This window comes from Astatotilapia calliptera, chromosome 5 (genome assembly GCF_964374335.1).
Source record: "Astatotilapia calliptera chromosome 5, fAstCal68.1, whole genome shotgun sequence".
NCBI lineage: Eukaryota > Metazoa > Chordata > Actinopteri > Cichliformes > Cichlidae > Astatotilapia > Astatotilapia calliptera.
Window position 1 is genome coordinate 20,164,562 of NC_137426.1, and position 25,976 is coordinate 20,190,537.

The 25,976-nt window shown below is 43.6% G+C and overlaps 2 protein-coding genes across 6 annotated transcripts in view; both read left to right on the forward strand.

Annotated features, from left to right (window-relative positions):
* Positions 1-410: 410 nt before the first annotated feature.
* capzb (capping actin protein of muscle Z-line subunit beta) lies at positions 411-14,863 on the forward strand. 2 transcript variants are annotated; one of them, XM_026167917.2, is made up of 10 exons: positions 411-730; positions 5,141-5,230; positions 7,686-7,807; positions 8,770-8,883; positions 8,972-9,113; positions 9,456-9,572; positions 9,673-9,738; positions 10,545-10,621; positions 12,120-12,222; positions 13,755-14,863. In XM_026167917.2, exons 1-10 carry the CDS (start codon positions 728-730, stop codon positions 13,773-13,775), a joined length of 855 nt encoding a protein of 284 aa, XP_026023702.1. In that variant the 5' UTR covers positions 411-727; the 3' UTR covers positions 13,776-14,863. The 2 variants fall into 2 exon arrangements, with proteins under 2 accessions (XP_026023702.1, XP_026023704.1); XM_026167919.2 differs by lacking the exon at positions 12,120-12,222.
* A 2,343-nt stretch (positions 14,864-17,206) lies between these two features.
* Positions 17,207-25,976, forward strand: part of celsr2 (cadherin, EGF LAG seven-pass G-type receptor 2) — a 68,656-nt gene continuing 59,886 nt past the window's right edge. For all 4 annotated transcript variants that reach the window (XM_026167916.2, XM_080301858.1, XM_080301859.1 and 1 more), the window contains exon 1: positions 17,207-21,049. In XM_026167916.2, the coding sequence (XP_026023701.2) occupies positions 17,509-21,049 (3,541 nt within the window). In that variant the 5' untranslated portion in view covers positions 17,207-17,508. The remainder of the gene's footprint in view (positions 21,050-25,976) is intronic.

A 25,976-nucleotide genomic window follows, 5' to 3' on the forward strand; every position in this document is an offset into this window, starting at 1 on the left:
ACATATAGATATATATTAACTTCCATCACTATCATGCACTTGAAGAAACATTCAGATTATATTAAACTGAACAAAGGGCAATAAAATAAGACAAATGACATGAAAACAAAAACAAGTTAGGAGTGATTTTATTTTATAATAACTACTATTAAATATTTAAAGATATAACTTAATTTAAAAACATATAAAATTGCTCTTACCACTTAAGATTAATTGCACAAAAATAAAAGTGAGAAAGTAGTTCATAATAACTCACAGAAAAATAGAAATTAAGATCTGCTTTCTTGTTCATGAGACACTGTATACGTTAAACTTGCCGCCGCCTGCAGTCTCCGTGTTTTGGGGGTTTATTTTTTAACTCCCCCTCTGCTGCCATCTCTGACAGCACATTTACTACACCACTCCTCTCTTTCCATACTTGGCAATGCCTTTCTTGCTCCTTCGCTATTGGCTGCTGCAGAGAAAGGCCAGAGTGACCCGGACATGCAACCGGGGCCTGTTTTTGTGACTGCAGCCTCCTTCCTGTAGCCCGGTTGAGGAAGTGAATTTCGCTGACAGGGCTGGGTTCAGAGAGGGAGACGCGAACAAAACATCTTCATCACGGCTCTCAAAAAACATCAAAGCAACAAGAGACAAAAGGAGCGACCTGTTAAACCATAGTAAAGTTAGGGTGTACACTCATCGGTGAAGTCGTGCTCTCTCCTGCCCAGCTGAGACCGCCGCAGACATGGTAAGGGCCGCGTTCAGGCTGCTGGGAGAGATGGGGACGGGGCTGCTAACTGGAGGGAGGGGGGTGCTAAGCTAAGCTAGCGCTGGCTAGAGGCGCACGGTAGTAACCGGAGAGGAGCAGCAGATGATATAAATCATCGACGCATATTTAACTTGCACTGCTGGCAAAACTTGCGCTGAACTACCGGATGAGAATGAATTAGCTTCGTGGTTAAGCTAGCTGCTGTTTCTTCCTGCTAGTTAGCTCATAGCTAGCCGGGCTACATGCCCCGTAGGCATAAAGTTAGCACAGGATGTTTTGGATTTAACACAAGTTGGTTAATAGTAATGGCGAAGGGTCCTAATATAACACACTGACACACGCACACACGCCTGTGCACATACACTTACACACAGGCTAAAATAGCCAAGCGCCGGGATGCCTGTAGCTAAAATAAGACCGCTCGCTCCTCCTATTTCTAACCATGACAAGCTGTCAGCCTGATTTTCCCAGCCTTATAAGTTTGATCTTGACTGAGCTAATGGTTTCTCTGGATGAGGCTATTACACCCAGTCCAAACAATCCATACCAACACAGCACTCACTGTTTACTTATTCCTTATTTTGGCTCATTCTCCTACGTTTTCAGCCCATATAGCAGTAGGCTTGCTTTAACTGGACCCGTATTTGTGCTTATCATATATATATATATATATGCTTGACTTGACCACTTATAAAATGGGCTTGCTCTGTCTTACACTGTTTATAAAAGCATTCGAAAAATGGGAACAGCAGCTGTTTTTCTTCCACAGTCGCCTACTCTCCTCTTCCTCACCTCATCCATCCTGCCGGGCCCAGCCTCGCCGTTCCCCCCTGACCCTGAGGCTTGTTGGTCTGAGCTAGTGTTTACATGGAGACAGGAGCGCTGTTAAACACAGTGTCAAGAAGCACAGGTGTCTGATGGAACCTTCAGTTGAGAGAAACGTGAAACGAGGCAGAAATCATCTCGGAGGAGACAAAGTGGCCTGGGAAAATCTGCGTTAAAAAATTCTGTTACGTTCGGGTCGACCTTAAGGAAAAATATTTATGGATGGATTGAGGAGCTATGAGTAATGGATTATTAGGTTTACTCTCTTAAGGCTTTACTTGAGTGGTGATATTAGATTGTCTCACCTCTAGAAGCCTCTTTCGCTTCATGTTCAGTGTTTTCTGGCCGCCAAACACATATCATAAGCACGTTTTTGTTTGTAATGGATGTCAGGATCGAGGAATTGTAAAGTAAATCCATATATGTTAATGGATTTTAAGTAGGCATTATGAAACATGTTTAGCTAGATTGCTGAGTGGCAGTCAAAACATTGATCATTGTCTGATAAAGCCAGGCTGGAAGTGTTTGCGACAAAGCCAGTACCTTCTATGGAGAAGCTTGAAAAACATGTTTGGTCCTTTTTATTATCACACACTTAAAAAAAAATTTCCGGCACATTCCCCAGAGTTTCATGTTGTGGCCGGTCCATCCACTGCTCTTCTCCAACATCCTGCTGTTCGCTGCATAGTTAAGGCAGAAAACCCCCTGGGGGTAAAAGCTATGTTATGTCAGTGCTCTGTGGTTATCACCATGTTCTTAATTTAGTTCTGAATGGTTTGCTTGGTGAAAGATAACTGTAGTGGTTTCCATTTCCCTAATCCTAAACCTGATGCACGACCAAGATGCTGTTTCAGGTTTCATTGTTTTCTTTTCTTTTTTAAAGGAACATATAAAGGTAACAACATGTGTTATTGCTAATACAACTGGATCTGCTGCTTCACACTGTAGTTGAAATGAGTCCACTTCAGTTCGGACTGTAGTAAAGACACTAAATTGATTTTGGTGCCTTTGGTTCTGCAGATAATGGCTACTGTGCACTGTTTTTGATCATTCTACCAAATGTACCTTTAGGCTGTGTATTGATTTAACCTTACTGTGAAGTTGTAGCCATCGTCTTACAAGCCAGATTGACAGAGAGATGAGAGGCATCTGTCTGACTCAGCTTGGTGGGGGATTGATTGCATTGCAGGCTCACTCTGCAGTACTTAATCAAAGGTTCCAATTACAAGGTTGGGGAAAAGAGAAAACCTTAGGAGTTTGGAAGAAGTGTAGATGCAAAGCGTAGTTGTACGCTTATCAGGCGAAAAGATGAAGATCCTTTGATCACGACGGCTTCATCAGTGCAGGATTTTCAAGGCTTCGATTGTTCACCTTATTTTATTGTCGCATAAATCTGTCAGCTTGTGTGATTCAGACAAAGTTGATAATGGTCGTTTGGAGGTGGGTGGGGAGGGATTTTGTCATTGAATATCTGTATGTGTGTGGCAGGAACTGGATTAGAAAGTTTCTGTCCTGCCAGAACTTGAATGTGTGAAAGTTTCATCTGTGGCCAAATTCAAAGTCCAAGCAGCTAGCTTTACCTTTGGTCTCCCAACACATCCCAGTCTGCAGAAGCGGAGAAGTTCCTACATAAGATGTATAGTAAACAGCTGAGTCTTAAAAACTGAATTACCCGTAAGCAGTTAATTCCAAATAAAAACTGTACTGCACTGTCTCTTTACCTAAACCCTAAAGTAAAAGTTTGACTCGAATGATAAGGGTGGACCTGACCTTTAAATGCTACCCTACCACACTTCCTGTTGCCCCATGATGATGATTCTTTAACCAGGCTTCCCCTCCTTTGTTCCTACATGAAACTAATCAACCAAACACGAACCCTTGAACCACCACACAGCCTAGATAACTTTCAAGCTTGTGCACTGAGGTGCTGTAACTATAACCCCTAACCCTAAATGAAGCTTTTCTTTTCACAACTCTCTGCAAGGTGCTCACATGACAAATCATGAGAGATGTTCAGTCTACTGAGCTGGAAAGTTGTGTGTCTGTATTCTAGCAGTGTGGGAAAAGGTTTTCCTGCAAGGGTGTGAGGGTTTCCTGCACGGCAACTGCAGTCATACCCATGTACAGAATGTAGCAGGACTTTTATTACCGTGCTGTGGTGGAGACACTGATGAGGGTACAGTGTGGTTGCTTTGTTTACTCAAGCATGAGGGTGCGTATTTATACTTCTCTGCGTAATACAGCTACTCAGTTAATGTGAGTCTCTGTAAGTTTGCAGAGCTGATTCATTTTTTTTAAGTTGTGCTTTTAAGTAACATTTTAATTACCACAGCAGAGCATTTCTTTATTAAATGGAACCTGCTTTTTTCCCCCAACCCCCAATATTAGACTTGTATTCGCCATTTACCTGTTTTGGCTCATCTCACTTTCTTCTGATTGGCTGTCCCCCACAAACAGAAGGATTTAACAGCAGATGAATGGAGGCTGTGTGCTTTAAGACAATGCTATTCTCTTCTTAAGAATAGCATTTTGACCTTTTGGCCCCTGAATAATTTGTTGGCCCTATTTAACATGAGCATCTGCTTTTGGAGCAATGTGTCATCCCTGCACGCCATTGTTGGACATTCAGAAACCCATTCTCGTGAATATATTATTGAGATGAATCTGCAGTGCATGAAGAGGTGTTAGCTGATCTTAAGATGACAGATTGAGTATGTTGGGTTTTTTTGGGGTTTTTTTTTTTTAAGTTCCTTCAAAGAAATTCTGTGTTACAAACCCGCGGACTTTGGTTAACACAGGCTGCTAAAGTGTATCATCCAGAAAACAAAGACCATGTCAGGAATTCAAACTTGCCTCGGTGTCTGTGGGAAGAGATGAAGTTACAGGAAGAGTTCAGGTGATCCTTCCAGTCAGCACTGCCTGTAAAATCTAAGTTTTCCTCTTTAACTGTTAGTAGCTGTGCTTTTGGCACAGAAAAAGACAAATACTGTAAATGTCCTTTCACTTGGTTTGGGCCCCAGGAAGACTAGCAACCACTGTTGTGGAAGCTAATGGGGTTCCTTATAAATAAACAAATGTAAAAGGTTAGCTGTGGTGAACTTACAGTACCAAATCTGCAACATGCAGAAACGTAACATGCTTGGATGCAGTCCTTGAAGAAACCAGCAGTTAGTTTGGCACTGATGATGCTTTGCGTTGGTCAGATTAGTTGAAAAGTCGGCCAGAAGGGGGAAGAGTGACAGCAGAGCTCCGCTCGAAAAGAGAGTGCAGAAATCTAGGCGATGAAAAACTACGCCATGAGCAGTACAGACGGTCGCTGCAGTGGACACTTTTCATAGTTTTAACACTCAGTTTCACTTCAGTTTCGTGGAACAACTTAGCTCTCTTCAGTGGTGACCAAGAGAAGCCCGCAGACCACCAATGTTAGTTTAATGTTAAAAAACCCCACACAATCTGTGTCTTGTTTATTCTCTATAGCACAAACATTTTGTTTTGAATTCATTTTTTAACTGTGATCTAATGTTACAGTGCAGTAAGCCGTTGTCTCTGCTGGTTGTTTTTCAGAATGACCAGCAGCTGGATTGTGCTCTGGACCTGATGAGGCGTCTGCCTCCTCAGCAGATCGAGAAGAACCTCAGTGACCTCATTGACCTGGTGAGTTACTGTCTGATTCACAACTGAGAGTGAAATCTGTTCTTCTCCAGAGTGTCTCTGTATTTAGTCTAAAAATTTCCCATGAATGGACAAGTCACTTATTAAACTTTAGATAACTTTTACTTCTAAGGTTGAATAATTTGTTAGGTACACCACAACTGCCTGTTAACGCAGCTGTCTAAGCAGCTATTTACACGGACACTTTGTTGATTCCAGTCGTCAGAGAAGAGACTGCTTTAGGAACTTAAATAGCTACTCATTACAACAAAGGTTTGCAGAGGAGCTCTGATTTTTTTTTTTTTTTTTGTGTGTGTGGTGTGTGTAATGTTTTTTTTTTTTTTTTTTTTTTTTTTTTTTTTTTTAAACCTACAGCAGCAGAAGACCACACTGGGTGCTAATTGTCAGCTAAGAACAGGAAACTGAGGCTACAGTTCACACAGGCTCACCAAAGTTTAACAATACAAGACTAGATAAACATTTCTTGCTCTGAAGAATGTTGATTTCTGCTTCAACATTCAGATGTTAGGGTCAGACTTCCTGCAACAACATAAAAGCTTGGACCCTTGCTGCATTGTATCAACAGTTCAGGCTGTCGGTGGTGGTGTAATAGTGTGGGGGTTTATCTTGGCATATTTAAGGCCCCTTTGTACCAACTGATCGTTGTTTAAATTACAGCCTAACTGAGAATTTTTCCTGTCCAACCTTGTCCATCCTTTCATAACCACATTTTACCCATCGTCTCATGGCTGCTTCCAGCTACATAGAACACCATGGAACTGAGCTCAGATCATCTCAGACTGGTTTCTTCAACATAACAATGAGTGCTCTGTATTCAAATGGCCTCTGCAGTCATCAGATCTCAGTCCAAGAATAGAGCAGCTATGGGATGTGGTGGAAAAGGAGATTTGCATCATGGACATACACACGAGAAATAAGCAGCACCTATCACGTCAACTGCTGTCGTGTCAGTATGGATGAAAATCTCTGAGGATATGTTTCCAGCACCTTGTTGAATCTCTGCCACGAAGTATTAAAGGACTTCGGAAGGCAAAAGAGGGTCCAACCCAGGCTATGCCTAATAAAATGGCTGGTGAATATAAATAGTAGTATTAGTAATGTGCTAATAACAATTTATTATGGATTTGTTTTATCAAGCTACCATAAAATGTCAGTCGGTCTGATTTGGGAAAAGGTCTTTCAAATAATCGCATGTCTTAAAGTATTTGCATATCTCTATATGTGGTATTTATTTTCATATTATACAAGTGAGTTTTGCTACACACCACTGTATTATCTGGGTAACTGATACTATTTTCAGCATTTTAAAAAGGGTTTAATCATATTTGTTCAGAGTGGAAGTAGCCACACCAAAGAGGAAAAACTTCTGCTTGTGTGATAGTTATTACTTCCCCCCCCCCCTGCAGTTTTCTGTATTTGAAGTTGGTCGAGTTACTCGGCGCATTTTAACAACAGTCTCAGCTAAAGCTGACAGGTTATAACTGGACACAAATCAAATCACACTTGTGCCTCTGTTTGCATTGCACCTTATTTTTGTGGGTATATCCGTACCCTTTCAGCCAGACTCCCCACCTGCTCAACTTCCTCTTCTCTCACCTTTAACCCTTCTCCCCCACCCACCCGGACATCTGTTCTTTCCTTACCCTATGACCACTGTGGCTGGTTGTTAGTGATTATTATCACAGCTGTCCATCACTTCTGCTGCCAGGCACCTTTAGGCTCAGTCCCTTCGCCAACTCTTCCACGTAATCATCTGAAATCACCTCTCTCTTTCCGCCTCCTCTTCTCCTCTCTGACCACCCCCCACCCTCACCACTACATGCTCTTCCCACTGGATTTTGTCCACCCTTGTTTGGCTTGTCTCAGCCAGTCTAGGCTGCCAGGTGTGTGTGCGTGCGTGCGTGTGTTTGTGTGTGTGTGTTTGTTCAGGGGTATGGGGCTTTTTTTTTGGCCTGGGTAACAGGCGCTCCTTTGTGTCTATGCGCTGATGCAGGAACGCATAGCAAAGGGACTCCATGTCAGTCTGTGAGAACTAATTTGTACCCCCTTATCCTGCAGATATTATGTTTCCCAATGATATTTTATTCCGTCTCCTCTCAGTAACCTCTGCTTATGGGGTGAAACTGGAATGTGAGCGAAAGATGAGAACTTAAAAGTATGTTTTCATCTACAATGAGAAGATCACATGACGTGATCCTCTGTGTTTTGTTAGACTGTTCCTCCACGTATCAGTGATTTTTTTTTTTCTTCTCTCCAAGCTGGTATCTGTTCTAGGAAGGCTAATTTTACCAAAACACCCTTTCATGTCTCTTGAGTACTCTCACGTCATACGGAACAGACTTTATGAAATGTTTGAGGGGTTTAGATGCTCTGCAGCTGCTGTAATTAATCATCTGTGGTCATGTACTGAGCTTTTTCTCCCCATGTTTGCATCCAGGTGCCCAGTCTGTGTGAGGACCTCCTCTCCTCTGTGGACCAGCCCCTAAAGATCGCACGAGACAAAGTGGTGGGGAAAGACTATCTGCTCTGTGATTACAACCGAGACGGCGACTCCTACAGGTAGCGGTCATAGCTGGATTTTACCCCACTCAAAGGAACATACGCTGCAGACTGTGGGGTAAAAATGGGGATATTTTGTTGGGCTGCCTTTAGCTTTAATGGTGGCACAAGTTCGCTGTGATTGTTGAGCTTAAGCAATGTCAGAAGATATTTCTATCCAGAGTTTCATTCATTTCTTCACCAAGATCTTTTGATCATGGTGGAAGAGTCAGACTACTGCGTAAAATCGTCTCTACCACAACCAAAATATTCTCAGTGGGGTTAAAGTCTGGACTCTGTGGTGGCCAATCCACACATGAAAATTATTTCCCATCCACCCTGAGCCTCTCTCTTCCCAAGGCTCTTATCCATTTGCTCAGGTATCTCCGGGTTCTGATGTTTTGTTTTTGCCAGGCAGTGTCTGTTATAATCAGTATAGTGCTGAGGTAGAACAAATGAAATTTCAGTTTTTGTCTGTCACGCTAAAAGGCAACAAAATGTCCACGTTTCCAAGAACGCACATTTTTCAGTTTGTCTTAATAAAAAAATCGTAATAAAACCAGCACATTATTTAGCTCTGTTTTAGATTTAAAGCTTAATACATAAAAATTCAAGAATTAAACCTGATTTATTATAATTTTTTCAAAATATTTGACAAATTTGCACCATGTAAAGTCAATGTAACAGCAACCCATTTGATAGAGGTTCATGACGGTATCATGGGCATTGAGAGAAAGATCAAATTAAGTATAAAATGAATTTTTAAAAAAATGTCTTCATACTTTAACTTATGCTTCACCTATATGAGGACCGTGAACTTAACCTCCTTTGATGTTTGGACCTTTGCTTGTGTAATGCAAGCTTAAGGTTTCACTTCAAGCAGGTCACTGTTTTCACTTTTAAACACTAGTATCACAAGTATGTTTCTAACAGCTAAATTTAATATATACCTCTGTCTAAAATCTGAATGTTTCATTCCTCAGATCCCCGTGGAGTAATAAGTATGAACCTCCCATTGAAGACGGTGCAATGCCTTCAGCCCGCCTGAGGAAACTCGAGGTTGAGGCAAACAATGCCTTCGATCAGTACAGAGACCTGTAAGTGCCAGAGAAGAAATCTAATGTGGAGTGTTTGATAACCTGTCAGTTTCAGCCTCTTGTGACATCTGATGTCTGTGTTATTCAGGTACTTTGAAGGTGGGGTTTCCTCCGTGTACCTCTGGGATTTGGATCACGGCTTTGCAGGAGTTATTCTCATTAAGAAGGCTGGAGATGGATCCAAGAAGATCAAAGGGTGCTGGGACTCCATTCATGTGGTGGAGGTGCAGGTGAGAAGCAGATGAATGAAGCTGTTTGATATTTTACAGGCTTGTTTGATATTTAGCAGCTGTACCATTGTCAGCCAGGAGAGCTTCTAGCATCCAGGACACTGTTGCCAGATTGAAGATGCTTTTGCATGACTGTCTGGAGTTTAGGGTTAAAACTAAGCTTTTAGTGCACTTACGGTAATGGACCGGGTTGACAGCAGCTCGAGTAGTTGTCTTTCCTCGCTCAGCTCCATGTGCCACACGCACAGCAGAGCTTCACAAACATGCACCATTATCTTTTCTGGATGGTAACATGTTGTCATGTTTTGCATAATTGCTTGTTGCCTCTGTTTTTGCAAACAGGAGAAGTCCAGTGGCCGTACCGCTCACTACAAACTCACCTCCACTGTCATGCTGTGGCTCCAGACAACGAAAACTGGCTCCGGTACCATGAACCTCGGCGGCAGCCTTACAAGACAGGTAGCGTGTTGAACTAAACGGCTGATTGGTCCTCTCATGGTATAGGGATGAATTAATTAACTGAACGTGGTATCTCTTTTTTTCTCCGTTTTTTAAACAGATGGAGAAAGACGAGACGGTTGGAGAGTCCTCACCCCACATCGCTAACATCGGCCGCCTCGTTGAAGTCAGTAAAACCGTCGACTTAATTTCCTTCCCTCTCCTTGTCTGAAGCAGCGATACTGCTAAAAGCCGTAAAATGACTGCAGTGTGTTTCTCCTGAATCAGTCTCCTATGCAGGACTCTGCATGACTTCAAAAGTCATGTGATAAACAAGCTAATCCAGCAGCTTACTTGTGTTTTGCTCTCTTGCAATGCCTCTTTTTGCAATTGCCAGTCTTACTGCTGTTCAAGTAAAGACTTAAAACGGCGCAAAAGTGGTTATGAAACCGACTAAGAGGAAGCCTTTGCATTAGCATACCACAGTGCTACTTCACATTGCTGATAGAAAGTGAATCATAGGAGTCCTGTGTTGGGTGCATATACAGGGAGTACAAGTGTAAAAAGTGGTTTGAAATGGCCATGGCTTTGTTGCAGCTGTGTGAAATTTTGTAGTGTTGATGGATAAGATTCAGTTTCAGTTTCGTGACATCTCGATTGTGATATCTTTGTATATTTGCATGTAACAGGTTCTGCGGGAATATTTTTGGGGACTTTTTTTTTTTTGCATAAGCAGTTCACAAGTAAAATCCTTAACATGCATCATAGACAGTAAGCCACAGTCACAGTGGTGGTGAGTGCTTCATTCTTCACTCTTGATTTACTGTTTTTTCACATTCAGCAGAGGAAAATCCCTTCGCTACACAGGACATTACAAAACCTGTCATACTTTACATCGCTGTCACACAACTCCATGTTCACGAAGTCAAGCTTTTAAGAATCAAATAGAAGAATAGAACTAGCAGTTATAATGCATTCATATTGTTTTTCTAGGATATGGAGAATAAGATCCGCTCCACACTGAATGAAATCTACTTTGGGAAGACCAAGGACATCGTCAACGGCCTGAGGTACTGCTGCATTAGCTCTCTACATCATGGGATCATGTTTTCTTCCACAGCACTTCCAGTCAGCAGCTCAGACGACAGATGTTGTCTCACCTCCTGTGTTTCAGTCTCAACCCTGTATCTGATTATTTGAGTCTGCTTTTGCTGCCCCTCGTCTCAGCTGCATTTCGTCTTCTTTTCACTACACCTGCTCCTTCCCTGTGCCTAGAGATGGACGCTCGATACTGACGCTGTGTCAAGCTTATAAATTGCAGATCTTTGGAAGCACTGCTCCAAAGTGTGGTTCAAATCACCAACACTGTGGGTAACTGAGGTTTAGCTGTGTTTCACCCCAATTTCAATGAGTGGCTTACAGGGGCTTTATACTTTCGTACGTGTGATATAACCGAAGATCCCTCTGAAAACCCACAATGTAACATCCGCCATAATTTGATGTGCATCTTTCTGGTAATGTAACTACATGCTGCATTGAAGCATCCTGAAACTATTGAGATTGGCCTACTGCATTCCTCCTATGCATTTTTTTTTTGCCCCAGTGTTTGAATTTATCAGTAAGAGAATAATAATTGTCTCTTTATAAGGAATAATAATCATAGTCTCAATATAGAGGACAATCACTGATCACAACAAAGAGCAGAGACCCAGAAGACAGAAAAGTTCAATTTTTTCGTTTATTACTATCGCATAAAACACTTGGACATGACCACAAGGTAATTCGCAAAACACACTAGAATGAAGGCCAATCGTGATGTTGTAGGCAAAGATTCACTGCACAAGTGTAAATCAGCCGTTTGCGGGTTTGACCGTGTGTAGAACAAACCCGATTACGTCACAAACTCCTTGAACGTTTTTAAGCCATCATCATTAGCAGCTGATGCAGCTCAGGACTCAACAGATTGTAGAGACCTTTTGACAGCCAGGTTAGTGAAACTCTCGGTGCCCACAGAGGAACTGCTGGTGCCACAAAAGATTCCTCGCTGATGCAGTTATTCCAAGGACACAAGATCCATTTGTTTATTGGCCGCAAAAAACGGCTGCAAAACAAATCTTGTTCTTCATTCTTCAAATCGATTCTTCATAATCCACAAACATTGGCTACGTGGTACATGCTTTCAGTTCATTTCACAGTAGATTAATCATTTTCCACAACAACATGGTGCTTACAGTAGCCTGTCTACAAAGTAGGCGACATTCAAGTCCACAAAATATGTGGAATCAACATAGCGTTTTTTCATAAACTGTTTTTGTTGTGCATTGTCCTGAATTAGTACTAAACTTAAACGGCGTCACCGTGGAGATGGGTGTTTCATTGTTAAAAAACACAGTCACTCAATACAGTTCTGTCACAACTGCTTCGAACATTTCAGTCCTTTCCTCAACTGCTCCTGTCCTTTTTTTTGTTGCTGCCCTTTGTACCACATTTCCACTATCAGTGTCTCTCCTCCTCTTTAATCCCTCTGTCACCTCTCCTCCCTTGCTGCCTCTCCCCTCTGTGCTCCAGATCTATTGAGTCTTTGCGTGACAATCAAAAGTACTGGCAGCTCCAAAAGGAGCTGTCACAGGTGCTCACCCAGCGACAGACCTCCATTGAGAAGGGGTCAAAGGTACAACCTAGCATGGAGAAGTTTGTCTTTGTGGGTGTGTCTATCTTTGTCTTAAGGTTTATGACATAACCTCAATAACACTGACAATTGATCCTTACAGTTTCTGTTAATCATTATTTGCTGGGAGAGTTAGTCTTTGATCGGATGGAACAGCAGTGAAAGAGGTTTCATGGGGAAGTAGAGCAGCAAATGTAAAAACAGGAACAGGCTGTTAAGAGTGAAGGCTGACATTCAAAGGGAAATGAAGATATGTACAGAAAAAAAAATTAAAGCACCTTTTCCCCCCTCAAATTGTTTACGTATGTGCACTGTTAGAAGTTTGAATGATCGTGTAGTGTTGAAGATCAAAAGGCTGTATTGCAAGTTTTGTTTATCTTTGTGTTCAACAGCTGATTTCTGACAGAGTAGCATACTAACCAAGTCAGAGTATTCAAATGACTCACCCGGGTGTTGTTTTGCACTTTGCTGCCCTAATAAGGTTTTTCTAAGATGCCGTGTTTACTCAGCGTGTAGCACTGAAAACACTGTGTGTGAAAGCACAGCACTGTAAAGAAAACAGGAAATGGATGATTAACGGGGTGGCATCTTCAGAAGAAGGCAGAATAAGTGGATATGTTCACATACACTCACCCGGAGGCTTTATTAGGCGCACCTTGCTACTGCTGGGTAGGACACCACTTTTTTGCTTGAAGTCTTGTGGCATGGTCCATGTTGACATGATTGCATCACACAGTTGCTGCAGATTTGCTGGCTGCACATACATGATGTGACCACCACGACCTATAGGAGCTCTATTGTATTGAGATCTGGTGACTGTGTACGTATTGTGCGATGATTTGAGCTTTGCAACATGGTGTGTTATTCTGCTGGAAGCAGCCACCAGAAGATGGGTACACTGTGGTTATAAAGGGATGGACTTTGCCAGTAATAGTACTCGGGTAGACTGTGGTGTGTTCCGAGATGCTCCTCTGCATACTTTGGTCATAATGAGTAGTTATTTGAATTACTGTTGTCTTCCTGTCACCTCAAAACAGTCTGTGAATTGTCTTATTTATCTCTTAGTTTTTCATTATTCTCTGTAAACCCTAGAGATGGTTGTGCAGGTAGATCAGGGGTTTATAAAATATTCCAACTTTGCTGTGATGTGATTGGCTCATTTAGGTATTTACTTTAAAGAGCAGTTGAAGAGGTTTGGTGTTCGGTGAGTGTAAAATATAAGTTTGTCAGGGTCATAATAAAGCTGCAACTGCATGACGACAACTGACTTTAACGGGTGGTTATGTGTGCAGTGTGTAAACAGCTAACATGTTGTCATAACCATATGAAATCTCTCTGTGGTGAGACATAAAAAGGTCTCCCCACAGAGAGGAAGACTTGAATTGTTACTAATAAATTTCCTACAGCCCGAGTGTTTCTGTCTCACTGGAGAAACTTTTTCGAGCCCTTTGATGTTTTCTTGTTTGATTTTTTTTTTTTCTTTTTTGCTCCCACTGACTTTTCTCACCTTGTTTTTTGGTGTCTCCTCCACACAGGAGTGTGCAGACTCTGGCTGACAAGTCAAAGCAGGATGCTCTGAAGGTCGACCTGATGGAGGCGCTCAAACGCAAACATAACAGCTAGAGATGCTACTGTTGTTTTCTTCTGTCTCTCTGTTTCTCTCTCTGCCTCATCCCTGCCATCTTTTCTCTGTTTCTTTATGTCTCTTCCTCCATGCCTGTTTCAGTGCTGCACTCTTGTTTATTTGTGGAAAAATAAAAAAGGAGAAATGCTTAGCTTTTTTTTTTTCTTTTTTTTTGTCTGGTTGTTTTCATGCATCTCATCTGCCATGAAGCCATTCACTCACGCTCTGTTTGTCTTTGCCCCTCTCTCTCTCTCCCCCCCTCCCTCCCATGTTATGAATATGATAGTATTACCACGGTTAATGATAATCTCAAGGGTCACTCTAATAATAATCCCTGATGTTCTCACAGCTGATATGTCCTCAGTCGATTTGTAACGAGCGACTCTGGCCCTGCTCTTCCTCTGTGACGAGGACACAGACTGTGCAGTAGGTGGTGGAGGCTTGGCAGTGGTGTCATTATGTTCATCAAATTATATTCTTGCATCTATCTTTTTTTTTTCCTATGACACCCCCCCCACCCAACCCAAATATATTTGTATAGAATTAAAACTGTCCATGTATATCAAGTGGTTATTCTTCTGGGCGATATAAACGGTGCAAAGACGAGGGCGGCCTTTCTGTGTGAGCAAGAACGTTTTTACACTTTATTTCCACTCTGTCCACATGCATGAGAGCCTTTGTGGAGCTGCAGAGGGTGGAAATGAAAACTTCTCAAACATAGGGATGGACTGTTATTATCGCCGGGTACACCCTCGTCATAATCAACTCCCCTCACACACACACACACTGTATAATATGACAGTTTGCTTCCCCTTTGTTCAGCCTGTTAACGTCTTCTCTATCCTCACCTATTATGTCTTTGTTGGGGGTCACAGTTTGTCTTGGTGTCACAGTGGAAACCTTTGTTTCCATTTTGGAGGGGAATCTTTGTATTTTTTTTTTTGTTTGTTTTTATTTTGTAAAGCTTATGACTCATATTGTATTAGAGCCTCCAGCAACAATAAAAATTGTAAAAAGCTACTTGCTTGTTTTAATTTCATTCCTTTGTATGAATGTGATGGTTGGGTGGCTGTGGCTCAGGTGGTACAGCGGTTGGAGGATCGATTTCACAGCTATTCCAGTCTACGTGTAAAATGTATCAAGTGTCGTTGGGGACCCCAGTGTATCCACCGGAGTGTGTGTTCACCAACGTGAGATAAAGCGCGCGTGTGTGAAAGTGTAGGTCTGCTAACAGGGGTAAAGTTAGCTTGATTGTTGCTAATGCAATCATTAATGAATATCGAGGAGCTATTTGCACTGATAGGCTAAAAGCATTTTATGATTTTTGGTATGTAGCTTATAGTTGAAGTTGTATAACTTCATCTGCTAAAAATAATACCAAACTGTTTGAGTATTTATTGTAGCAGTGTCATTGTGTTTTTACAGCCTTGTCCTGTAAAAACATACAGTATCATCCTGTAAAATCTGATCTTGTGATGGCCTAAAATGGTTTAGCTTGTAAAATTAGCAGTCAAGTTTGAGTGCAATATAGCATGAGTTGGATTCATATTCCTGATCCCAATCATTGTTTTAGCCCTCTGCCTGGATCTGCATTTGATGCAAAGGAACGATGGATACCCCCTTGATCAGGGACCTTGTCTCCGCCACACCTTCAAAAGTGACAGGTTTGTAGCCAATCAGACCAGTCTAATTGTGTCAGCTCTTTGAGAGCCCACCACAGCTGAGTTGTGAATGAAGCTCTCCAACATTTTGCTGCACACACTGAAGGATGTCATTGTCCTTACGACACAGAGCCTGTTAGTCACCATCTATGCTGGTCGCTCAGGTACTTGTCCACCTCCACAACATCAACATCCTGTCCCAGGATAGACATGGGTGTTCCGCCACCCTCTTCCTTCTGAAAAACAACAACCATCTCTTTAGTGTTGTTTACATTTAGATTTCTCTCAGACTAGCCAACAAAATCATCCCCTAGTGCTCTGTACGCCTCCTTTAGCCCATCGGTTATGCTTCCCACTACTACCCATCAACATAAGACAGAGGACTGCTCAGTCATCGGTTGCAGTGTCTCCCTCAATAGCAGCAGTCTGAAGATGGTGAATGCACTGTAGGACTGTAGGAGAGCTTGGTCCTCGCAGGACATTCACTTCTGGGAGTGAGCTCTGCATCATCCGCTGTCAGATTTGGTTGGTATGCAAATTGCAGAGAGATACGAAACCAAGACTTCACCACATGAGATGTTAGGGCAACTGGTCAACAGACATTAAGGTGTGATGGTGCCGTTCCCTTCGGAGCTGAAACGGGCATAATCTTTAGATTATGGAATTGGCTAGATTTAGTGTGCCATCTTTTATAAAACACTATTTTCGTTGCTGTTTGTCTACAATAAGTCCAAAAGGGTCTTAGAAAACTCAGCACTGACAATTGCATGGACTTTGTGCTGAGACGCTTCCCATCATGCTGTCATTTCATTATTTATGCTGCTGTGTCAAAACGGATTTATTTATTTTTTACGTGTTCATTCACTGAAGCAACAAGCAGACATGAACATGAGCAGTTTTGAGCGAGCTTGCAGGAGGATCCTCTCTTGGCTGTGTGGCTGCAGTTTGCCCAGCAGGTGTCAGGCGCACTCAGAACATCAGCGAAGTGCCGAGTTTCAGTCCAAAGTTGCGCCTTGCTGCTCCGCACCCAAACTGAATATTGTTATCATCGCTTTAGATTAATATGTGTTGCTCTGAATATTTGAGTAAATTGAAAAGTTCCTAACTTCTGGAGCCTATCTGCACGAATGCCTCTTGTGATTCGTGTGTTTCTCGGATGTTGCTTTTACTGCTCTTTAAGTAAGAGCAGGTGAATGAAGCCTTCGGGAAAACAAAGCACGGGAATTAGTGGATCTGAAGAAAACAGCCGCTAAACAAAGATGACTTGAATGTAGCTGAAATGTAATCCTCCTCTTTTTAACAGGAGCCCGAGAATGCAACTTATCTTGGGTTGAAACAAGGTCAGCCAAAACCCACAATTTAAGGAATTCCGACCGGTTAATGAGCCAAACCATTCCGGAGGTGAGTGGTGGGTATTGGGCGTGATCAAAACGGTTCTTCTTAATTGTTATTAGTGAGTGCAGCATTAATACTATACTAATGAACTGAATGTTGTCTAATGAACTCCTTAATCCGACTCTGAATTGCTGCTGTTGTTCTGCGTTAATTAATGACGCTTATGGGAAGTTTCCATTTATCTCCAGTGGCAGGCTTTCTGTCAAGTCCTCAGACCCCTATAGAGCTTCTCTCTCCCTCTCTCTCTCTCTTTCTCTCTCTCACACACAGGTTTATTATAATGAGGAGCCTGGAGACACTTGGGGGGGTGAAGGAGCCATTTTTCTCATTGAAGCTGAGTTGCGCGGACGGAGCGGAGGTTTTGCTGCTGCTGCTGCTGCTGTAGCCGGCGTGTGTGAGTGTGTGTGTGTGCGTTTGTGTGGATGTGAGTGCAGCTCCGGCCAAGGTTACTGCGGGTTAACCTCTTAAAAACGTCAGCCGGAGTGAGCGGAGAGGAGTGCGCCCGCTGAGAGCATGGCTCTTCTTCAACAAAGGGAAACTTACCGGTGGAAAGTTTAAAGAAATTAGGAGCCGCAGAATTCGCCACACGGGCGCACAAACTGAGGAGCGATGCACTTCGTTAAATGGGATTTGTTGCTGTTACTCTGCTGTTGTAAACTGGTCCCACTGATCCGCTGTTACGTTGTTCACATCGGTGAGGATGCCGGAGCGAGCGCGGTGGTGGCCGGCGCGGAGCGGGGCGCGCGGTGCACTCTGGATCAGGTGCTGGCTCCAAAATTCACCGAGGGGTTCCTGGAGACTGACGCGGTAGCGGGCATCGTGTTTGTTTCGGGCTCCATAAAGTGCCCCTCGCTGCGCTCAAACCCCTTCACCTTGTACACCGTGGAGGACTGCGCGGACTCCGGCTACAGGCACCTCCTCACCAGCCAGTACCAGGTGCATGTACACGGTAGGAACTGTTCAAACACGCGTAAAAGAAAACCTCAGTGGGACATGGAGGTCCTCACTTTGTTCAGTACCCACAGCCATCACAGCTTAGAGTGCCACCGAGCAGATTCTGCTCTATTCCCAGTGGGAGGTCTACTGCCTGGCCCTCCGATCCGCTGCAAAGTCACCAACAGCCGTGAGTTTTATTTCAACGACGGGAACTTGTTTGTGTCTGAGAAGCTGTGCTGGAGGCAGGACACTCTCCTGGAGCTGGACGTCCTCTGTGATGTACTCACAGGTAGTGGGCTGAATGTTCAAGTCAGTCCCATCTCCATCCACTGGCGTGTGGGAGAGGGCCCCTTTAGGCAGGGTCACATAGAGAAGCTGTTACAAAGGGCAGCTCAGTCTGATTCAGGGATTTTAAGCAGGAGTAGAAGAAGCATCAACAGCAGCCCCCAGTTTCAACCACCAATGTATCAAGTGTCTGTGGCAGAGAATAAGCCCGCCGGGACTCCTGTTGTTGTTTTGAAAGCAGTGGATGTGGATGAAGGCGAGGCAGGCAGGCTGGAGTATTTTATTGAAGCTCTCTTTGACAGCCGCTCGAACCATCTTTTTGCTGTGGACCCGTCCAGCGGTGCTGTGTCTACAGTAGAAGTGCTGGACCGGGAAACAAAAGACACCCATGTGTTTCGTGTGACCGCAGTGGACCACGGCACACCCCGGCGCACAGCCATGGCCACACTCACTATCACAGTCAGGGACACTAACGATCACAGCCCTGTGTTTGAGCAACAGGACTATAAGGAAAGTATCAGGGAGAACCTAGAAATAGGCTATGAGGTGTTAACAGTGAGGGCGACAGACGGAGATGCCCCCATTAATGGGAACATCCTATATAACATCCTCAACAATAATGGGTCCAATGATGTCTTTGAGATTGATTCCAGGTCTGGCGTAATTCGCACCAAGGGGCTGGTGGACAGAGAAGAGGTGGAAGCCTATATGCTGTTAGTTGAGGCGAATGACCAAGGTCGTGACCCCGGGCCCCGCAGCGCCACAGCTACTGTTCACATTGTGGTAGAAGATGATAACGATAACGCTCCTCAGTTCAGTGAAAAGCGCTACGTGGTCCAGGTGCCCGAGGACATGACCCCTAACACAGAGATCCTGCAGGTCACCGCAACAGATCAGGACAGAGGGAGCAACGCTGTCGTTCACTTCAGCATCATGAGCGGAAACACCCGCGGGCAGTTTTATATCGATGCTCAGACAGGTAAAATGGACCTGGTGAGCCACCTGGATTATGAGGCAAACAAAGAATACACGCTGAGAATCAGAGCTCAGGATGGGGGACGCCCACCGCTGTCCAACATCAGCGGCCTGGTTACGGTGCAGGTGCTGGATGTTAACGACAACGCCCCCATTTTTGTCAGCACGCCATTCCAGGCCACCGTGCTGGAAAATGTGCCGCTGGGTTACTCCATCATCCACATCCAGGCTGTCGATGCAGACTCTGGAGAAAACTCCAGGCTGGAGTATCGGCTCACTGAAACCACACCAAACTTCCCTTTCTCCATCAATAACAGCACGGGGTGGATTGTAGTCGCAGCCGAGCTGGACAGGGAGAGCGTGGACTTTTACAACTTCGGAGTGGAGGCACGTGATCACGGCTACCCCGTCATGTCATCTTCAGCCAGCATCAGCATGACGATCCTGGACGTCAACGACAACAACCCAGAGTTCACGCAGAAGGCGTATTACATGAGACTAAATGAAGACGCGGCCGTGGGGACCAGCGTGGTGACCGTGTCAGCTGTGGACCAGGACATCAACAGCGTGGTGACGTATCAGATCGCGAGTGGAAACACCCGCAACAGATTCTCCATCACGAGCCAGAGCGGGGGTGGGCTCATTACGCTGGCTTTGCCTCTGGACTACAAACTGGAACGCCAGTACGTCCTCACTGTCACGGCGAGCGACGGCACCCGCTTTGACACCGCCAAGGTGTTTGTTAACGTCACTGACGCCAACACACACCGGCCCGTGTTTCAGAGCTCACATTACACCGTCAGCATTAATGAGGACAAGCCCGTGGGCACCACCGTGGTCGTCATCAGTGCCACAGATGAGGACACGGGCGAGAACGCGCGCATCACCTACTTCATGGATGACAGCATCCCTCAGTTTGACATCGACCCCGACACGGGAGCTGTCACCACGCAGATGGAACTGGACTACGAGGACCAGGTTTCCTATACGCTGGCCATCACTGCGCGGGATAACGGCATCCCACAGAAATCTGACACCACCTACCTGGAGATACTTGTGAACGATGTGAACGACAACTCTCCCCGTTTCCTCAGAGATCACTACGTTGGTGCGATTATGGAAGACGTGCCCGTGTTCACCAGCGTGGTCCAGGTTTCTGCCACAGACAGAGACTCTGGCCTCAATGGCAGAGTTTTCTACACCTTCCAGGGTGGGGAGGATGGCGATGGAGACTTTATAATTGAATCCACCTCTGGCATTGTTCGCACTCTGCGCAGGCTTGACAGAGAAAATGTGCCCATTTACACCCTGCAGGCATTTGCAGTAGATAAAGGTATCCCTGCCCTGAAAACACCAGTAAACATTCAAGTAACAATCCTAGATGTGAATGACAACCCTCCTGTGTTCGAGAAAGACGAGTTTGACATTATGGTGGAGGAAAACAGCCCCATAGGCCTCGTGGTTGCACATATCTCAGCCACAGATCCAGATGAAGGCAGCAATGCACAGATTATGTATCAGATAGTGGAGGGAAACATCCCAGAGGTGTTTCAGCTGGATATCTTCTCCGGAGAGCTGACTGCTTTAATAGACCTGGACTATGAGTTGAGGTCTGAGTACGTCATTGTGGTCCAGGCCACCTCTGCGCCTCTCGTGAGCCGAGCCACAGTCCACATCAAACTTGTGGACAAGAACGACAACACGCCAGTCCTCAAAAACTTCCAGATCATCTTTAACAACTATGTGACCGACAAATCGAGCAGTTTTCCCACTGGAGTGATCGGGCGCATCCCCGCGTACGACCCAGACGTCTCCGATCAGCTGCACTACAGCTTTGACGTGGGAAACGAGCTGAAGCTGGTCCTCCTGAACCAAAGCACGGGAGAGATCCAGCTGAGCCAGGCCCTGGATAACAACCGGCCCCTGGAGGCCTCCATGAGGATCTCAGTGTCAGGTGAGATTGTTAGATAACTCTCTGTAATCCACCTCCACTCCACCCAGTGAATGAAAAAAAGCGCAGTAATGGGAGTGCAGGCTTACAGGGGTGTATTCTTACTGATTCTATTAACGCGTAGTGTCTCTTCATTTACATTTTCTCTCCATTTCACTGGGTAATGGAAGTGATGACGGCTTAAGTGTGTCTCTCTTGGCTTGAGTATTCCAGCGTGATTCTCCTATAATAGAAATATTCATGAAGGAGGATTAATATTCATTGAAGCATATTTGTAATTCACTCCACTTTACAGGAAAAATCACTCAGGGTCATAAAAGTGCACTAAAGCATTTCCTTTCTTATTAATTGTTTAATTTGGCTGATTTAATGGGGGACTTCTGACACATGTATTTTAGTCCCCTGGTTATATACACAATCCTGGTTTAGCTCAGTCTATTGTCAAGATATAAATAGCTGTTTGTCTGAGTGAGTAGAGTCTCCAGTGGCAGACTGATCATGTCCCATAATTGTCCGTCATGCCCACTCCGTCATACAATGAAAGGCATAATTCAATAATGGTTCATATCTGCAGCTTTATTTTGTTTGTTAGTGTGGGATTTTTTTTGTTTGAATGAAGAGTTGATGTGTGTGTCAAGCCCTGTTCTTTTGTTCTAATTTGACAGAAAATGCTTACATTCAATAGCAGCCAGGATGGTGAAAACTGATAATCCTGGTTTGATGATGCTTTTGAATCACATAAAGTTCACATCGACGAAATTTGCTGATTTTTCTGTTCATGAATTGGGAAAGGAAATGTCACGCAGGTCTCAAATGAGCTCCAGACATTCTTCAGTTGTTCTCTTTTTCTTACTCTGCATGTCTTGAACTGTCTGTCTCCCCTGCACTGTTCATTTTGCGTGTCAGCACAAATTACAGAGTTTTATTTGCTCCTTCAATGAAACTGAACCTAAATTGCACCCAAAAAAAGTGTGTGGTTGTGTGTGGGTGGAGAGGGGCGATGGGAAGGAGGGGTGGTGACGGTGTTGTTTTTACCCTCTGTTGGAGCTTATTTGACGCAGTGTGATCTGCTGTAAATCTGCCTTCTCTTTGACCTTGGCACAAGCTAAGAGAGGGGGAAAGGAGCTGGGAACAGTATTAAGAGATTGGACATGAAGGTTAAAGATGAAAATAGCAATTTAACAGGAAAAGAGCAGATTAAGGCTGGCAGAAACCTTTGTGTTGGTCTTCTTTGATGGCAGCAGAAGTGTGCGTTCGCTGGCTGACGGGTGTTGCACGGACTGGTTAGCGCGGGTAGTCGTTTTGATAGATTTGAGCTGAGCTTCGACTCTCTGGAGAACAATGGTAAGCCGTCGATTAAGGGGCAGGCGCTTGAGCTCATACCAGGCTGTGGTTGGGGGTAACAGCTGTGACTCCACCAAAGACCAATTAGAGGCCGTGGTCCCCCCAGTGCGTCCAGCACCTGCTGGGGTTTATGTGTCAGCACCCCTGCAGGAGACAGAAGGAGATAGAGGAAGGCTGGAGGACAGAGGGGAGGTGAAGGAGTTTTTTGTGTGTATGTACAGTGAATACAAGTTGGAAAATACAGTGGTACTGTAAACCAGCAGAAAAGTCATTAGACAGGAGCTGCTGGAGGAGGAGATGGGGCAGAAATATGAGCTCCTTCTATAGATCCTGCTGACCCCAATTTTCAAAGGCTTTCCCCTCCAGGGACCTCCCAGGTCTTCCCATTATCTTTCTCTTTATGCTACTGTTTAAGAGGCCCCTTATGATGGACGATTTTTGATGGGCTCCTTTGTACGTTGTTGGACTGTGAGTAACATCACCTCTGGGCACCGCTCTTCACACCGAAATAGATGTAATAGTTTAAATGTGGCAACACTTTGCTTTAAGTTTAAAGTGTTTCATATGCACCATCTTTGAGAAGGTAACCTTTAAATAATCCACACCATCCCCCCGAAGTTAGGTTTGGTAAAATATCCCTTTGCACTGAGTGTCGCTTATCTTTTCAAAATATTATTCACATCACTTCCACTCGGATTGTTGTTGAGTGATCTCAGATATAAAACAGTCTGTGACTTAAATGTCATAAATAACTGCTGAAGTGATCGTTGGATTTTGTCGATTTTGATATTGCCATACTGACTAAAATTCCTAACTTGTACTGTAGTTCAGCACGACAAAAAGTTTGAAAAGACCTCCTTGTTGCACAGTTAAGCATTTAGGAAAACCACATGAAATATACAAAGTGCTGCAAACTGCACATACAGTTTTTGGTCTAGTTCTTAAAAATATAAACTGAGCAGTGTGATTCAAAGAACATTAAACGATCCCCGGTTGTGCTTTGCAGGTTAATTATTCACTGAATGAGTTTCGAAGAGCCCAACTATTAAATGAAAAAATGTGCAGTGTTTAACAATCTGGTTAGAAATGTATCGCAATGAGAAGGGCAGTGGCTGTTGCTCAGACCGGGTCATCTGCCAGCGGGATGGTCAGGGCTTTGATCCCAGGCTCGTCCAGTCAGCACGGCCAAGTGTCCTTGATTAAGACACTGAACTCCAAATTACTCCCGATCAGAGTGTGAGTGTGTGTTTAGCGCCTGCTTTATGGGATAGAGTCTGTGTGAATGTGAGAATTGTAGTAGAAGTAGAAAAGTGCCGTGTAAGTACTAGTACATTTACCATTTAGCAATGACTCCTCACCACCATTCTGTGATGTGATATACACAGTTTAGAAATGACCTAAACTTTATTTTCTTACTGTTTTTGTAAAAAGATGTTTTCATATCAGACAACATACATGCCAGTACAGTATATATATGTATATGTAATAAATCACTATCAGACGACATTGGCCTTCTGAAGCAGTGGTTAGCACTGTTTCCCCACAGCAAGCAGGCCCAGGCAGCAAATCCACCACCTGCCTTTCTGTGTGGAGTTTGCATGTTCTCCATGGGGTTTGCGTGGGTTTTCACCGGGTACCCCACTTCCTCCCACAGTCCAAAGACATGCAGTTAGTGGGGTTAGGTTAATTGATGACTCTAAATTGTCCATAGGTGTGATTGTGAATAGTTTTCTGTCTCTCTGTGTTACCCCTGCATCAGACTGGCGACCTGTCCTTATGGCGGCTGGGATAGGCTCCAGCCCGCCCGCGACTCTGAGCTGGATAAGCGGAAGAGGATGGAAGGATGTAGTGTTTATAAAGCTAAATGTTGAAACTAAACCACATTTAAAGTGATGTGGCCAAAATGAAACAGTATCTGTACAAAGAGCTCATGCACAGTAAACAGAAGGAGAAAGTGTTGACTTGGAAAGCTTGCCTCAGAAATGATTACCCGGGACGGGCTAATATCTGCTTTCATAGAGGTGATCAAACTTTATCTTGCTAAGATTTGCTAAGATTTCTTCAGGTGGGTTTGATATGCCCGTGGATAGGGCTGCTCAATTAATCGAATTTTAATCACGATTACGATCTGGGCTTTCAACGATCATTAAAAATGACTGAGCCGATTATTAGCCCCTCCCTCATTTATCCGCGACACCTTAAAGGCCGGTCCGTGAAAATATTGTCGGGCATAAACCGGTCCGTGGCGCAAAAAAGGTTGGAGACCGCTGATTAAGAGGACCCGAGGGAAGCTCTGAAAGCTAAGCAGAAGTTATTTGGAGAGTGACTGCCGTTGGTTGAAAAGAGAGTTTAAAAAAAAAAACTTCAGTGGTGTTGCACACTATTTTATATTCTTTTTTTAAAGTCATTGTTAACCCTTTAAAGCCGGTCAGAGCAGCACGCTCCGTTTTGCGTAACTATTTTTAAATCCCTGTAGAACCTGAACCATGTAAGCTAGCGCAATAATTTGTTTTGCATATGAAACCGGAGGAGTTGTACTTACATCTGATGCCATCAGCTTGTCCTCGGTCACGGTTTCGTTCCACATATAGCTTTGCAAAAATTGCATAAAAAGCGCTTGCAGGAACAAAAACATAATATTCCAGAAACACGTTTTGCCGTTCCTATCAGCTGTTCGTAACACTTCCCACAGTGAAATGATGCACATGCTGTTTTCTTTGCAAATTTGCATCATAGGATTGTTTTTTTGTTTTTCCTGCAGTATATAAAAATTGCTGTATCTCCAAAATAAAACTATGAAGACACTCAAAATAAATTTCCTGTTGTTGTAAACTATTTTTTGCAACTTTATTGTATTTAAAGTTTTGAGGGATAAACCTCTTAAATTTCTCCAAGTAGAAATATATGTAAACAAAACAAAAGCGATTTTCAATTTTTTTTGTAGTTTATTGCACTTTTTTGCAATTTATGTAATTACTATGGACTTAATGCATACATATATTAAAATATGGGCTATAACAGTTGTATTGATGTATAGCAACTTGAAATGCTCCCACAAATGGCACTACAGCATGTAAAAAAATAATATAAGCTCTGGTGGACTTGGTTCTATAGTAGGTCTTAAAGGGTTAAATAAATATCGTCAAATAATCGTGATCTCAATTTCAGTGAAAATAATCGTGATTATCATTTTTGCCATAATCGAGCAGCCCTACCCGTGGATTTCTTTATGATAATTAGTGAGGAAATACATGTTATCCAGCAGCAACAGTAGTCCCTCATTGCTATTCAAATTGGCACTACAATCACTCAGAGCCAATAAGCAGGTTCTTCACAATACATCTGACAATCACGTAGCCTGGGGATCTTACTGGCTGTGTGCACTTGCATAAATTAGTAATCATAACAGTTTAATTATGTTAGCCAGTGAAGGAACCAGATTTACAGCAGTGGTGTGCAGGTATTTGAGCCTGAGTGGGTGAAAATAGACTCATAAACACAGAATCGGGATTATGTCTTTTGATTTCAGCTTTGAGGAAACTGTTGTTTTGCAACTCAGCATTTGACAAAATGGAGACTTTTTTTT